Below are 17915 nucleotides of genomic sequence, written 5' to 3' on the forward strand. Positions count from 1 at the left end.
GCTGCGTTTTGGTGTAAAGTTTTGTTAAGAATTCGCCAATTTTCACTGAGTTTCATCATTTATTGAACTCATGACAATAATCTTTCCAACGTTACAAATTTGTTTTACAATGCATCAATTCATGTGTAAACAGTACCTTTAAACTATAGAATATTTTGCAAAATCTAGTTTAGAACAGTTTACTGAAGTAAGTGGCTGCATTTACACTAGTGAGTCTAAACTTTTCATGGGGAGTATAGAATAAATCCCTTCGCCTTTTTTGTGAACACAAGGTGTCAGCCATGAATTTAAGGGGGGCATTCAATTACATGTAGTTTCAGCTGATATTGACATGGCATTGATTGACAGATACACACTTCATTACGTAAGATAAATATGGATCATTAATCGGAAACAGCTTTGTTTTTATCTATGAATAGCTTCCTCTTCGTGACTGAATTACACATTTGTGCATGTGCGTGATCGTGCTGATAATGTGTCCTGAATGTGGCACGTGTTGTGCACAAAGGATCAACTACCACACCGAGTTTTATACAGGCTTTGTGGTACGCCTGTAATATGATATCTGCAGGATTAGAATAGTCTCTCACAGAGACACGACGTGTCTCTCACTGTCACTTGTGGGTATGTATTTTCTGAAAGTGTTAAAAGATCCGGTTGATGTTCTACCTCTCCTATTGTCATAAACAATGTTAGGTGTCAGACTGAAACGTGAAACCGAAGAAAAAATAACAGAAACACATAGATTAACAGTTGTATCATTACATCAAGTACCCGTGCGTACCCGTGGAGGTCCGGGTTAGAATATTGATCTTCAGTAACCCATGCTTGTCGTAAGAGGCGACTAACGGGATCGGAGGTCAGGTTCTCTGGCTTGGTTGACACATGTTATCGGTTCCCAATTGCGTAGATCGATGCTCATGGTATTGATCACTGGACTGTCTGGCCCAGACTAGATTATTTACAGACCGCCGCCATATAGCTGGAATATTGCTGAGTGCGGCGTAAAACTAAACTCACTCACTCATTACATCAAGTAAGTATGCAAATTATTTTAAAGGAATTACAACAGCAGTACCTAATTTAAAATTTTAGAATTTAAAATTCAGTGACAGTATAATTGCAATGGCAGTATAAAAACATTCAGTTGGGTTTCACGCCGCTTTCAGCAATATTCCAGCAACATCACGGCGGGGGACACCACAAATGGGCTTCACACATTGTACCCATGTGGGGAATCGAACCCGGGCCTTCGGCGTGACGAGCGAACGCGTTAACCATTGGGCTACCATAATGTCCCAGTAAAATACATAAGTAGTGGTTGTTGCATCAAGGTGGGTGTCAATAATATTCTTCTTCCTGCAACAGTAGCCTTGCTTCTAATGAGGCCTACAGGCTAGATATCGATGGTGAAAACATACTTTTGTATAGTCAAAGTGGGGCGGTGGGGTAGCCAAGTGGTTAAAGCGTTGGCTCGTCACGCCGAAGGCCCGGGTTCGATTCCCCACAAGGGCACAATGTGTTAAGCCCATTTCTGGTGTCCCCCGACGTGATATTGCTGGAATATTGCTAAAAGCGGCGTAAAATTAAACTCAGTCAGTCAGTATAGTCAAAGTACTTCTGAAGTTCAAAGTTTGTTTAGTCTGTTTAGAATATTCCTGATTACACTGACTTCAGAAGCATCCAAGTATATAATAACAACTACACCACAGCTTAAATTAGATAGAATACATTCCCAAGAACCAGTTACTGTCAAAAGACAATGATACAACTGACTGACTGACTGAGTTTGGTTTTACGCCGCTTTTAGCAATATTCCAGCAACATCACGGCGGGGGACACCAGAAATGGGCTTCACGCATTGTGCCCATGTGGGGATTCGAACCCGGGTCTTCGGCGTGACGAGCCAACGCTTTAACCATTAGGCTACCCCACCGCCCCGACACTGATACAAACGTAGACTGAACAGAAACAGTTTGCTGTGGATAGGCTGCCCGGAGAACGGAAGGTCTATTGTAGGATCCTTATCTCTTCATACAAAATACAAGATACCACTTATTACCCTGGTTAGAACAGGTCTTCAGCAACCCAACCTGGCAACTAACGGGATCGGATGGTCAGGTTAGTTGGCTTGGTTAACGCATGCGTAGATTGATGTTCATGCTGTTGATCACTGGCTTGTCTGTTCGAAACGCGTTTGTTTACAAACAGCCGCCATATAGCTGGAATATTGCTGTCTGCGGCGTGAAACAACAAACAAAAATATTACCCTGGCTCGCGGGTAGGGATTCAACCTATAATGTGTGTGGGGCGTCCATGTTAAGCAGCAGGATGGTAACTCACTTTTGAAATAGCATTAGTCCTCCTGACTATAGTGCTGTCGGAAATAGAAAAATAACCTTTTTTCACATTTATATCTTCAATTTATGCTGGTAATATCATAATATGTGAACGTGTGAAATATCTGTTAAACTAATTTCGGCCTAAGGGTCAGGGACCGTTCATAATTTATGGCCAGGGGGGGTTTATGATGATTTTTATGGAGAAGCATGTACAATGTGAATGACCCCCCCTAAAATTTATGTACAAAGTGACCCCCCCTGCATGTCATGTACAAAAACAATTACCCCCCTTCCCCTTCCAATATTTTTTAAGCATAATTTTAAAATATTTTATGTACAAAAAAGCTGCCCCCCCTATAAACGTGTACAAAAATGATGACCCCTCTCTACCTCCCCAGAACAAAATGGGTGACCTTAAAATCATCATATATCTCTCTCTCTCACACACACACACACACACACACACACACACACATTATGAACGGTCCCTAACTACGATTTCAGTCGTAGGAAGATAGGAAACGTAAAAAAGGACTTTTCTGAGGGGAGGGAGTGCAGAATGTGGGTTTTTTCTAAGTCCTGGGTGCCGTTCCACTAACCGATCTTATCTAAGATCAATCTTAGCAAGTTACGCCAATTTTACAATCGTCTTAGCTAAAAGTTACACCCGTTCCACGACCCGATCTTAGGCCGATCGTAGCCGGTCCCGATCTTACGATCCGATCCAAGCTTAGATGGAGACTCTTTCGTGCGAGAGATAGAGGAATGCGAGGCACGAGTTATCTCCCTTTGCATAGTCTAGCAAATGATAGAAAGTAGTTTACGAACCAACTGAGTGAGTGAGTGAGTTTAGATTTACGCCGCACTCAGCAATAGTCCAGCTATAAATAATAAGTCTGTAAATAATCTAGCTAAGATGCATAGCGTTCACTAACATGAGCGTTCATGTTAGTGAACGCTATGTATCTTAGCTATAAATAATCGAGTCTGGACCAGACAATCCAGTGATCAACAGCATGCGCATCGATCTGTGCAGTTGGGAACCGATGACATGTGTCAACCAAGTCAGCGAGCCTGACCACCCGATCCCGTTAGTGGCATGGGTTATAAGTTCAATATTCTAACCCGGACCTTCATGGGTATTTTTCCAACCAAGTGTAAAAGGACTTTTCTGAGGGGAGAGAGTGCAGAAATGAGCAATGTGGGTTTTTTTCTAAGTCCTCGGTGCCGTTCCACTAACCGATCTTAGCCCTATGCCAATCGTAAACCCCTAAAATCCCAATCTTAGCGTGACGTTACGATCGGCATACCGTTCCACTAACCAATCTTACCTAAGTCAATCGTAAAGTTAAGATTCAAAGTCTAAGTTGCTCATGACCAACTTAGGATAGCTAAAATCAATCGTAGAGAAACCAAAATGGTGGCTTTCCTATTCTATGTGAAAAATAAGAGCGTGCATTTCACCGTGAGCGTCCCCTAAAGTCCCCCCATGAAATGAATTTGTATATTTCTGTGATGTAAACAAACACTGCACTGAAGCCTTACAAATGTCAGGCCAGTCTGACCACTGTCGTCATGGGAACACAACCGAGCGAGTCGCTGTAACCCATTTGTACAACAATATTGCAACGTCATGGTTAAGAATAGGGATAGCCGTGAAGTGAACAATGTTCTGAAGCAAAAAGATACAAATATGCTTGATTTCACTGCGCATATTTGGTGGGGGATTCTAAAGGCAAGCCGCGTGTTATTCAAGACCACTGACAGATTCTACATACGTAATAGCCTCGTCACGCCTTGTTTATTCTGAATGACAAGATTCAGGCACATATTAAAAGCTCTGACACAATTGACATTTTTAAAGTCCAGACTTAAAACCTGTTCTCAGTATATTACTTATAATCTCGGCTGTAAATATTCTCGTGCAAATTATCTGTACACAGCGCTTTGAGCATGCCCAAGGATGTGGAATAGGCGCACTATAAATATGCATTTATTATTATTATATTATGCTTGATACCTCGCCACAAGCACATCATCCGATGATGTGTCTAGAATCTGTGAGCGGTCTCGGAAAACACGCTCACGGTGTAAAGCTCGCTCTTCTTCTTCACAAGCAATAATGAAAGTCGCCATTTTGGTTTCTCTACGATTGATTTTAGCGATCCTAAGTTGGTCATGAGCATCTTAGACTTTGGATCTTAACTTTACGATTGACTGGGCTAAGATTGGTTAGTGGAACGGTTTGCCGATCGTAACGTCACGCTAAGATTGGGATTTTAGGGGTTAACGATTGGCATAGGGCTAAGATTGGTTAGTGGAACGGTATGCCGATCGTAACGTCACGCTAAGATTGGGATTTTAGGGGTTTACGATTGGCATAGGATAGGGCTAAGATCGGTTAGTGGAACGGTATGCCGATCGTAACGTCACGCTAAGACTGGGATTTTAGGGGTTTACGATTGGCATAGGGCTAAGATCGGTTAGTGGAACGGTATGCCGATCGCAACGTCACGCTAAGATTGGGATTTTAGGGGTTTACGATTGGCATAGGGCTAAGATCGGTTAACGGAACGGTATGCCGATCGTGACGTCACGCTTTGATTGGGATTTTAGGGGTTTACGATTGGCATAGGGCTAAGATCGGTTAACGGAACGGTATGCCGATCGTGACGTCACGCTTTGATTGGGATTTTAGGGGTTTACGATTGGCATAGGGCTAAGATCGGTTAGTGGAACTGCCCATTTTAAATTAGACTTAGCATAAACAAATAATAAATTTGATACTGAAACTATTAAGGATGTAGCTACCATGTAATCTCACCATCACTATATTCCACACTGTGTTGTGTGCAAGCACAAGCATGGCTCTTGATATGGATACGCTGATAACTAATGTCTACGAGTATTTTGTGCAGGAAGGGGACAGGGGAAACCGCTCTTTAGATATGACGGGTTATATCATAGAACTAGAGCAACCCTGGGCCTGCCATTAACAAACAGGAGGGGTCGTTTCAAAAGCAAAACCAGGACGCAAACATAAATTGGGTAGCTTTGATAAGGTGAGTATGGTTTTACGCCGTTTTTAGCAATATTCCAGCAATATCACGGCGGGGGACACCACAAATGGGCTTCACACATTGTGCCCATGTGGGGAATCGAACCCGGGTCTTCGGCGTGACGAGCGAACACTTTACCCACTAGGCTACCCCACCACCCGCTTTGATAAGGGGATCAGGGGAGCAGTATATAAGTTGTATGACAGGAAGATAACACCCAACTTCCGTACCATCATGGAAGAGATCAATAAAACCATTAATGTATCTAGTACAACTCTTATCACTGCTCTCCATGAAAATGGGTTTGAGGCATAAAGTAAGGGGAGATGATCGTGGAGTGTTTCGTGAAAAGTATTCAATCCTCACCCTTAGGTCAAACTGAACAGGTCCCGAATACCGGGAGTTATGTTTTCAGATAGTATACCTCGATGAGACCTGGGTGAACAAGAATCATTCCACGGATTACATGTGGCTACCGCCAGATGGATCATGCAACAAGGCCCCAACGATCCCATCTGGTAAAGGTAAACGCCTCATCGTTCTGCACGCTGGTACACGTGATTCTGGTCTCATTGTAGGTGCGAACTCGTCTTTGAGGACAAATCTTCTTCTGGTGCATCATTGAAAAACAAAATGGCGGAATTGTTTCTCAAACCCGATGTGGGTTATTTCGACATCTGCTATTTGCAGATTGCAGATTTGTATGTAAAAAATATCATTTATTGTTTGAAAAGCCGATGCTGGACGGGGTGAACCATTTCAGGACTCTATTTGATTTAAATTTTGGAATTTGGCAGACGTTTCCAAATTCCACATACAGATCTTATCTTTGCCTCTATATGGACATTGTTATTATGTTAATCATAACTGTTTTACCTGCATATTTTTAATCTGTATTCAATAATGTATTTTACAGTAATTTTACCTGTGAGAAACGCTCTTTTATTTATCTTATTCATCCTATATTCATATGTGTGCTCTGTGATGATGTACAGCAAATTCCCATTCAGGGTAATGAAGTTTGTTTTATTCTTCTTCTTTCTTTCTCTTCAGTCTGACATGTAAATTTTAGCGATACAGAGTAAGAGCCTAAAACAGTTTTTTTTTAAATTTTATTTCCGACAGTACGTTAGTGTAACAGAAGATTGTGTTTATAGTTTCAGCAATAAAGTTTTATGTTTATCATTTCAAGTTGTTTTTTGTGTTCATTAGTTTATAAGCTTGGGTTACTTATCCAAGCAGTTGGTCTGTTTGGGGCCTCAACAGTCTAGCTTTCAATACAATAGCCCTCAGCTTCCTATAAGATTAACATTATATAACTACAGCTTTCCTCCATAGCACTTGCACACTTTTCTAGTCACACTGCTAACAACTCTGCACAGAACAAGCCACTCAACACAGCCCAGGTTAGACATTTACTTTATATTAACCTAAATAGAATCTCAACCTATCCGTTAAATATGTTATAAATGATATAAAGTGTTGTAAATATTAATGTTATATATCAAGTAGTCTATACACCTTCTAATTTATCAATATGAAGTGTCTAAATGTATGAATGTGTGAGAGCATGATTTGATTGGTAGTTTGAATGTAATGTTGAACAATAAGTTTCTTTCTACATTATTAATGTAGCCATAGTAAAATATTGTACTTATTATTTATTTAAGAATGCATTAACACAGAATCCTTTTGTGGGTATATAGGCACACTCCGGTGTCACCCACAGGGTATGTACATATTATCTTTTATCATGTATGTAATTATCTATGTGTGATTTAAATATCGCCTCTATGATCATTTAAGTTGATCATCTGCATGTTAAATTACAACCATTATGTAGTGTTTTATACATCAGTGGTAATAAGAATAACTTATTATGAACTAGTTATGTGTAACTGTATACTTGTTGCATGTTTAGATTTATGTATAGCATTCTTTCTTATATTGCACGGTGATTGACTGATCAATTGAATAATTGATATATATATATATATGATGTTGGAATAAACGTCACCTCACAAACACACCCGCAGCTCGTCATTATTTTTGACTCACCCCTGCAACATTAGTACAAGCGAGAGTAAGAATGCCCCAACATACGCGCATAATCGTCTCTACGGAAGTGCAGTAATCTCGAACATGACTCCACCACCTCACCTTCACAGAATCACCTGTCAAGGATCACTGGAAATGATGCATCCTGTGCAACAACATTTTAGAATCCAGAGGACCGATATATTAGACAGTGACGGATACATAGGAAATACGGTAAAACCGGTCGCGCGTGGACAGCTTATCTGGGCTTATCCCGCGCAGGTCACGCTGGAAGCTGTTCACGCAGGAGCAATGAAAGCGGTACAGTTCCACCACTATGGTGGACCAGAAGTGTTGCAGCTGTCGACGAGAGTTGCAAAACCCTCTCCTGACGAAAACCAGGTGCTCATACGTGTAATGGCGGCAGGAGTTAATCCTCTGGACACATACATCAGGGCTGGGGAATTTGGGGAAGTCGCCCTCCCCCACACCATCGGCTGGGACACTGCCGGGGTTGTGGAGGCAGTTGGCCCGGGGGTAGAGAGATTTTCCCCTGGGGACCGAGTGTACACTATGAAGACGGTGACCGGAGGATGTGCAGAATTTACGGTGGCTGATCAAAATTATGTAGGTCATCTAGACCAAGCCTTATCATTTGAAGAAGGCGCGTGTGTCGGGATACCGTATTATACAGCTTATAAGGCGCTTATAACCCTTGCACGCGCCAGACCGGGCGATAACGTTCTTATTCACGGAGCAAGTGGAGGCGTAGGTGTGGCGGCGAGTCAACTTGCCAAGGCACACGGAATGAAGGTTAATGGCACTGCCGGTACCGACGAGGGAATAAGTTTTGCGAAAGACAATGGCTGTATCAACGTTTTTAATCACAGGCACAGAGGATACGTGAACCAGCTTCTTGATACAACTGACGGCGACGGATATGACGTCATTATAGAAATGGCGGCTCACGCGAACATGGACAGCGACGTGGAACTGATGCGACGTAATGGAAGGACTATAATTGTAGGGTCAGCAGGGGAAGTGAAGTTCAGTCCTTTGTCCACCATGTTGAAAGAAAATTGGTTCAGGGGGATCAGCGTCCAAACATCATCGCCTGAAGAACTGGTGGAATTCAGAAACGCCATTGAAGCTGGTCAAAGGTCAGGTTGGGTGAGACCCAAGATCGGCTCAAGTTTCCCAATGCAAAAAGCTAGAGAGGCACATAAACTGCTTAATTCACGGAAAGGGGCGAAGGGAAAGATAGTCATCACGATATGAAACTATGTACAGTATCATGTTCAAGGGTACAGGTAACATTTCATTTACGCCATTTTACATATCATGAGATTCCCGAAACAAGGGAGGTAACTCATCGTAACACTCCAGTTTCCAATGAAACTCCACAGTTAACTCCCTTGAATCTGAAAGGTTACGTTTTTGTACGAGCAAAGGATTCAAATTTCACTGTTCTCTTGTATTACCTATACAATTGTACTGCAACCCGATTTTGTACTGCCATAGGGATACCTTTGTATTGATTTATGAACAGAGATAATTTTCAAATACAACTGTTAATTGCATGATATTTCTTTGTTGGTTTTTCATCTACGTAACATTTCTTTAGTTGACACCTAGTTCGTCTACGGACATATTCCCGGTTAACTTTTTAATTTCACCCTGGGAATCAACAAGCAACAACATTCATTTACATACACTGTGATTGTGAACAGATATAGAATAAAAATTGAATACAAAAAATTGAGCAAAAAGAAAACTATCCTGCAATGTTTTTGTTCTTGACAGAATTTATATACAACACAGCTTTGAATATTCACTCCGACATGTTCATTCACTATAAATGAGTGAGTGAGTTTAGTTTTACGCCGCATTCAGCAATATTCCAGCTATATGGCGGCGTTCTGTAAATAATCGAGTCTGGACCAGACGGTCCAGTGATCAACATCACGAGCATCGATCTGCGAAATGAGGACCGATGATGTGTGTCAACCAACTTAGCGAGCCTGACCGCCCGATCCCGGTATTCGCCTCTTACGACAAGCATGGGTTACTGAAGATTAATTCTAACCCGGATCTTCACGCGTCCATTCACTATGAAGGCCTAATGCATTAGGCTGGACAATAAACGCCATGTTGTCACCATGGAGCTAGACCTAGAACTGATGCTAATGGTAATGTTAGTGAGCTAATGTACCCCCTCCCCTTACGTTAAGTTAACGTGGGCTTAACGAGCCGTTAAAGGTTAGCGGCACTTTGAGCAACAGGCTTTTGCTTTGTTAACGTTGACGGACCGTTAAGGACTAGTTAACAGACCGTTAAAATTTAACGCGCTTTTGAACAACCGGGCCCAGATTGTCTTGTGTAACGCCACATTTTACAGTATTCCTGCTACATCACAGCGGTTTGAAAATAACTGATTCTTGACCAGACAATCCAGTGATTTAACGTATGTTATATTTGGGATAACACTTCCTTAGTAAAGTACAGATTCTAGTACTTTTTGGGAAGCCGCGGTGGCTGAGCGGTCTAGGCTGTGCTGGCGATTAGGTACCTGACTCTGAGGGTGTGGGTTCGAATCCCGGATAGGACTCAACCCCAAAAGTACTAGAATCTGTACTTTACTGAGAAAGTGTAATCCCAAATATAACATACGTTACATTTGACCACTTTCTATAATGGCACTGTGTATTTCACAATCCAGTGATTGATATAATGAACATGGATCTACGCATTGGAGAAAGATGACATGAATCAGGTCAGCAGGCCAGTCCATACCGTTAGTCACCTCTTCCGATCAGCACAGCACGGGTTCCGGAAGATCAATGTTATCACCACGGAACATCAAAAAGTACAAATACAATAGGGGGTGTCACGATACACCAATCTCACGATACGATACGTATCACGATTTTAAGGTCACGATACGATACGTATCGCGATACATAATTTTCGCGCCTTTTCATAGCATTACCTTACCGGCAACGTACGCGCTCGCTGATTGGTCCATCAAAATAGTCTAGCCAATCACAAAAGCTGTTAGTTTCCAACCTATTTTTTAAGTAAAGCTAGCTACTTTATTTATCGGAGCGGTCTCGTATAATTTTACTATCAAGACTTTGAAGGAGATGGATATAGCATAAAAGTTTGAATCGATAAAGTTTTAAAATAGGAATCGATACACGCAAGCATGTATCGCGTATCGTATCGTCAGTAAAAATGTATCGATACATCGATACATTCGCGTATCGCGACACCCCCTAAAATACAATGCAGCAACTTCAGCAACTTGTGGCTAGTGCAGCCATTTAAACTTGGTCTCGATGCCATAAGGTATAGGACGTTAAATTTTAACTGTCTCAGTCATACCTGTACCTTTAGGCCTTTTTTTTTTATTAATTGGTTTACGGATCCGCCGACCCTAATTTTTGGCGATGGCAAAAAAAATAAAATTTCAATGAGAAGTGTTTTTTATTACAGCAGAGTCCTGGGTATCAAAACCTACATTAAAAAAAAAGATCGACTGACATACCCGATATTAAAATCAGGCATCTATCTGCACTGGTTCAGAAATATATATTTCACTTGTAGAAAAATCGCGGGCACGACTACGAATCAATAACAATGTCTGAAAACACTTATTACATTTCAAATGACCATATATTATCGACAGAATTAGAAATATAAGATATTTGTCGCAATGTTATTGAAAAAACGATTCTCCGACACATGCTTCGGCAAACGGGTCCACATCAAAGTTGTCAAAGAACAAAGTAACGATGTTTCGAGATAATAATTAAACAAATTGAATAAACTGAAGAATATATTCAATAACAGTACTCATAAAAGTTGTCAAACGTACATTATAACTTACTATTTCCATCTTTATTGTGCGATCGTGCAATGTAATTCAAGTGACATCTCGACTTTCGTCGCCTCGAACACGATGTTTAATGCCAAAATATATGCATAAAGCATTTTTGTCCCAGGGCATAACCTAGCACGATACGTCCATGCAGGTCCATAATATACGCATAGGTAGTGATCTTGTGCGTAACACGTTCAGAATAGCATGATTTTACCCAAAACTTTCATCTAAATCTAAAAGTTTTCCTTTACGAGGACAGTATCCATTGCTGTAGTATGATTGGCTGCCTTAGGTCACGTGTGTGATTTTGACCAATCACGATCCTCGTAGCAGACTATGACAGAAAAGCGTCATTAGAAACCAATCTTTATCCAATAAAATCGCTTCTTCCAACTGTGAAAATACTCTTGGCAAGGGTACAGTGATATTGTTGATATTCAGAGTAACGAACGATACCCGCCATCAAACGAATCGCCTCACATGTTTGTTCACACGAAGCTTCGAAAACGGAGGTATATCCCACTGTTGTATTACGTTACTGAGCTGAAAGCCACAGGTTTCGGGAAATAGACGACGTTACATATTATTTGAGAAATCTCTTTGTAATAGTTTTCCGATGACGCAAACATGAAAATATAAAATAAAAACGTAAGGGGATAATTATGACTTGTTACAAATGGAAAAATTCGCCGCATTTTTTGCTCCCTTCGTGGTTTATCTGGACCTTGTAAATGTGTAAGCTTGCATTTTCATTAAATATTAACTTATTTACGTTGCAGTTGTATTATTTGAATAATATGATCATATCCATCTGTCATGACTGAATTAAATTATGCCAAAACATATTGTGTGTTTGTTTGTTATGATACCACACCTCTGTCAAATTAATTTTTTGGTTTATTAACGATTGGAATTTGAGGGCTACCAAAATTGTTACTACTGTGGCGACGATGATGCGGCCATTATGTGAAACATGTCTGCACACTGGAAAGCAGCCTGCAGTGCGAAATGTCCTAAAAGTGGGACCAAAGAAGAAATAGTCATTGATTTCTGTATTTTGTAAACAAATAAGCAACAAGTCAAAGACGACTGGGCAGTATTAAAGTCAGTAGTGAATATGTCCCTTGTTTGTACTTTCATTTTATTAAATATAGAGGATATTTCATGTTTCCAGTGCCATATCAGTTACCTCTCATCTCATAATGGAGAAAGGCTGATATTTGCAGAGATATTACACTTGAAACATGACAGATCCTATATATTCGATGCTTCAAAGATGGAAAAGAGGCATGTCCAGACTGTCCATACCATTGTTGCACTGTCACCAAGCAACGACTATTAAATGATGTCAGGTTGATTGTAATAGTGAGGTACCACATTCTACAGGTGATGTCAACATATTTTTGAAATTATTACAGAGTTTCAATAAACTCAGTCATTCACTCTTATGATTCACAATAATTCTTCTTCTCTTACAATATCAAAATTTGGATTATTATTTTTAATCCTACCGACTCAAATGTTGAGACAAATACTTTAAAACATTGAAGACTTTCAATTGTATTTTTATTTTTATTTCGACCACCTACCCTAGTTATTTTGGAAAAAAATCCGTAAACCAATTAATAAGAAAAACACCGGCCATACGTAAAGATTTTACAAGGGACATAACTCAACACGATTCATAGCTATGTCACATGTTAAAGAATTGTTGCTATAATTGCAAATGCAAATATGTGATTTTATGTTGCTGTTTTGTTTGCATTCTGGACGAGCAATACTTTGCAAAATCATTTTTAGCTATGGTAGATATTTTTTTACATTTAAACATAATGTTTATCTCATCATCAGTGTCACTCCATCAAAATTTGATAACACAGATGCTGTTGGATCCTTCTCCTCGGAAGTTTATTTTAAGACATATTCTGAACTTTTGGAGTGCCCATATTAGGATTTATCTTTTAATGTGTGTATTTCTTTTGCAATATGGGTTTTACATCAGCACAACTATAGGAAATTAGATGTCGATATTGAGTAAGTGAGTTTGAGTTGACGCAGGTTTGAACAGCATTTCAGTTATATCACTTGGTGTCTGCTTAATGTGGGAGGAAAGCCCGAAGTTATACTCTTCTCGGACGTTTGAGTCTTTGCGTGGTGCTGCGAAACCTCAAAAATCATAAAGGAAGCGAACCGGAATTGAAGCCACAATTACAGGTTTCTGGTGTGAATAAGGGAGGCAACTCTGCACAGCTAATTGCCGCGCCTTAGTCGACTGCTGTGTCACCCGTAGCCTTGATGATACTGAATCATGCCAGGAGTGATTCACCACACCAACATTCCTTGCTTTAAATTGTACAATTTGTTCAAGTTGCAGTTTCTCTCCAAAATTGTAAGATGGCATAACGCCATGTTATGTTTCTGTAATGACATTATGACTTGGCCTTACCTTTAAATTGTTATGATCAGTTTGGGCTCATTACAATGATTATCTGTAATTTGTTGACGGGGAATTAGATTGGGACCTCACACTTTACAAAAAAGAAGAAGCATCTATGAGCATCTAGCTTTCCCCAGTTTGTCTCGTATGTGAGTTTACTACACAATATAACATGACAGCAAGAATAAAGACAATGGATATATTCAGAGAATTGTGTTTTAAAAGTTACAGCACAAATCTAAATGACAATACATCATACAGCAAACAATTTCATTTTTAAATAAGTGAAGATACTATGCATTTGGTTTAAAAGACAATGCAAGTGATATAGCATAACTGAAACCAATGCGATGTAAAAAGATTAATAAACTCATTAGCAAGACACGTAATCAAACGTTACCAATTACTAAAATAGCCTTTCTTTACTTTTGACATTTAAGGAGACAAGTTATACTTTAATAAAACTTAAACCGTATAATAAGAATACACAAACCTCAGCATCAATTCCATTTTGCTCGTTGACAATATCTATTTTATATATAAACTACTGTTGAGTTACAGTGGCAAATCACGAACGACATGTATTTAAATGAGTACAATGTGCACATAGATTAAACTTAAAGGTCACATGCAACGTAAAACACAACTTTGCAGATTCTGATACCTTTCGGTATGGACTCACCGAAAAAAAGCGTCAAAAATGCAAATTCAATTAAAAAAAAAAAATAACGCGATGAAAAAAAACGCGCGAAATCGGAGTTCAAACGTTTCACTAATTTTCCCCAGACTTTTCTGGGGAATACGGGTTTCAACAGCTGGCTGCGCTCATAGCACGTGCGCAGTGAAATAGGTTCGCGCAACTTGGAAGCGGGCTGTCTGGTGAATACTCGGTGAAGGCTTTGGTGTGAGCTAGTTTCATAATGTTTTGTTGATATCTCACATGCGCGAGCTTTTTGTATGTTATGACAGTAAATAAACTGTTTATATAATTTCATTTGTCTATTTCACCACACGTTCTTCTTACCGAGTCACTTTCTCAGTTCGATACTTAAAAGCAATGTCATTATTTAGAGTTGACACGATTTCTAACTGTGATATAGATATGTCGCTGTCACAGACAAAACTCAATGTCTTGTTTTATTGACACCAGTGTGTCTGCCTGCCTGTCTGCTAATGACAATATTCAATACACAACTGCGATCACTGACCACATGCAATTTGAACTTAACACCAATCAGGCTATACACCATAAACAAAACGCATTGATTTATGGCCCGAGTTCGGTCTCTGTCACATTATGTAATTACACAGACAGGCAGGTGTGATACTTGAACACATGACATGTTATGATGTCTGTTGATTGCAAAATGTTATACACAAAAAATGAGCATGTATTTACAAAACCCAACTTTCTATATATACACACACAATGACCCGTGAAGGCGGCATCTGTTAATGAACCAGCCGTTACACTTGAGTGCACACCCACCTGCTCTGACTGGGTTCGGTATCCCGGCTGCTTCGTTTCGAGGGAGGTAAACCCAAGTACAAAATATTGCACTTTTGATTTGCGATTATACGCTTATAATTTTGTTTATTTGTTTTTTCATAATCGGCAATGCATATTATATGTCATGAAGAAGTGATAATTGTGTTTTAATTATGTTTGATTTTTTGGTTGCATGTGACCTTTAACAGTACTGACAGCAGATAAGCCCCACCCACAAGCAACCTGATTTCCTTTTTGACCTTAGGGAGACAACCATGTACCAATCGGTATGTCGCTACTGACGACGAAACGTCAGCGCGCAGGTGTTTGCTTGTGATAATTTGGTACTTATTATTTGTCACAAAGAGGAAAGATGTACGTGTTTTGAATTCGACCATATATTAGTTGTAAGTCAGTAGGCATCAGAGACCGGTATATGGCCTCTGTATACGGCAAGTGAAAATGAGTTACATGTCCAAATCGGTCAATTGTTGAGAAAGTATTTCTCCAAGCACTGAGCACTCTCAAGTCGAACATGATGCAGCTCGGTAAAACTTAATTCATGGGGATAGTGGTTAAAAGCAGAAAATGGGTACCCGGTGGGATAAGTCATGTAACTAAACCCTTCTAGCGCCGAACCAGGGTAATGTGCTGTGCTATTCATTGTTAGCGCAATGGGCATACCAAGTGTGGGGTTTGGCGCTTTATACATTGGACACATTTTTTATTGTTAAAAAGTGAGTTTGACTCTTATTTTTATAACCACCCTAATTCAATAATGTTATGGAAAGCGTAAACAAACGTACATGCTCCAGATCGTGTAAATATCTATAAATTATCAACAGTGGCAACACGGCCTACGTTTTTTTATCCGTTGTTTTAATTCAGTTGCACCAATAACCTGAAAGTAACTGTTTACTTAATGAATCAAAATAGGAGAAAACATATCCCTTTGCTGCTACATTTTTCACCCCTCCCCACAACCCGCATTGTTTGTGGGGTCCGTATATTTGTATGTAAACAAATCATTCATAACATATGTTATATTATGTAACTTGGACATCTTGAACATGGGGAACACCAGTCTTGAGGGTGTATCTAGACCTGCTCAGAAGCTGATATTCAGCCCCAGATCTGCATCAATTGTCCGTAAAATGTTCCTCTTGAAATGTTTTATCATTTGCATACTATCCTAAAATACCACAACATACAAGAAAATGATTATTTCAAAAATTCCCATTTCAGAACAAGTCATTGTTTTTAATATGTTTTTGCCATTGGCACTTAGCTTGGTGATTTAGATAAAACATCCCTGGCACAGTGAAAACATTGAGAGTATCAGAAACAAAAGTAAAGAGACTACCATGAAACAGGTGCAGTTCTCAGGCATATGCACAATTCATTACACTTTGTTCGAATAAATGCTGAATAAATTATATAAAGACACTTTAACGGACATTCAGATTGGTTCATTTTCAAAATACTTACTGATTGAGAGCCAAATACACGAATATAACAGTTGTTTTAAAATTTGGTAAAGTCATATCAAACGCTGAACAAAAACTATATGAAAACGCTCTTAAGCCTTTTGCTTCCAGTAAAAACTGTACAAGGGAAAAGGAAGCTCATTTCAAAATAATCATCATTAAATCTTGAACAACATTTACAAAACCAGCAGCCTGAATACACACTAGCTCTTGCTTAGTCATAGAATAATGGCAACCTTCCCAAAATCTACCTCATGATTTCCATAAAAACGTACAACAAACCTGGGTGTAGTACATTTCAAATATCACCCCAGTTATTTAAAAAGAGTCAGTGGGCTTTGTTTTTACAAATTCTTCCTATGATGAAATAGGTTTTACGTGTGATTATATCGATTATCACACTCTTTAAAATATATCATTTAAAAACATGTTTTAAAGCAAGTACCCACAACATATGTTAATACAAAGTACAATGAATCATTTAGTGGTTGTTTGCCTTGCCCTACATATTGATCTGATACATGCTCAATTAAATACTTGATAGGAATATATACTAATAACGTGATTACATTATAATCTGTGTCATTACTTTTCCACGTTTACCAAATGACTGGGTCCCTACAAAGTATTTTGCAATCATTTCCAGGGAATTAATGAAAATGACATATTTTAACAGTGGTATTATTTCACTAAAATGTATACCAATACGCCTTCCTACAAGTTCAAGTTATGTCTAAACAAATAATCATCTCATGGCTAAGAACATAAACTTTAATTCTACTCTGTCAAATATTGAAGTAAATTACCTTTTTTCTTACTTCTTTCTGACCTTCAAAGGGATGATTCAATTCACAGGAATGGAGACATTCGATCCAAGGTCCTGCCTCTTCTGAAATATTTAGTACTCAAATGAATAAAACTGAATATTTGCATAAACGAAAACCGTTGATATTGACTACATTTCTGTGTTTAAAAGGTATTACTGTTCACATATTTTGCAACATTAATAGTAGGGCTGGGGCGGGTACTCGGGTACTCGAATCCGGGTCGGGTACAGCTGGAATCGAGTCCTAATCTTGGAATCGAGTACCCGGGAAGGGAGGGAACTCTCATTTACATCATTGGTGTTTTCCGATTAATGATATGAAGGTTATTATTAACGACTGTAATTTATCTGCGCA

At 39.4% G+C, this 17915-nt stretch overlaps 1 protein-coding gene across 1 annotated transcript; it reads left to right on the forward strand.

The window, feature by feature from the left end:
• The first annotated feature begins 7691 nt into the window (after nt 1-7691).
• LOC124268749 (zeta-crystallin-like) lies at nt 7692-9018 on the forward strand. The gene has a single exon (XM_046703777.1). It carries the CDS (start codon nt 7751-7753, stop codon nt 8714-8716), a length of 966 nt encoding a protein of 321 aa, XP_046559733.1. The 5' UTR covers nt 7692-7750; the 3' UTR covers nt 8717-9018.
• Nucleotides 9019-17915: the final 8897 nt, after the last annotated feature.

The sequence above is a fragment of the Haliotis rubra genome, unplaced genomic scaffold (assembly GCF_003918875.1).
Source record: "Haliotis rubra isolate DU_JTF1 unplaced genomic scaffold, ASM391887v1 Scf14, whole genome shotgun sequence".
NCBI lineage: Eukaryota > Metazoa > Mollusca > Gastropoda > Lepetellida > Haliotidae > Haliotis > Haliotis rubra.

What these genes read in the sequence shown, in the direction of transcription:
- LOC124268749 (XM_046703777.1), top strand. Translation starts at nt 7,751, where the DNA reads ATGAAAGCGGTACAGTTCCACCACTATGGTGGACCAGAAGTGTTGCAG.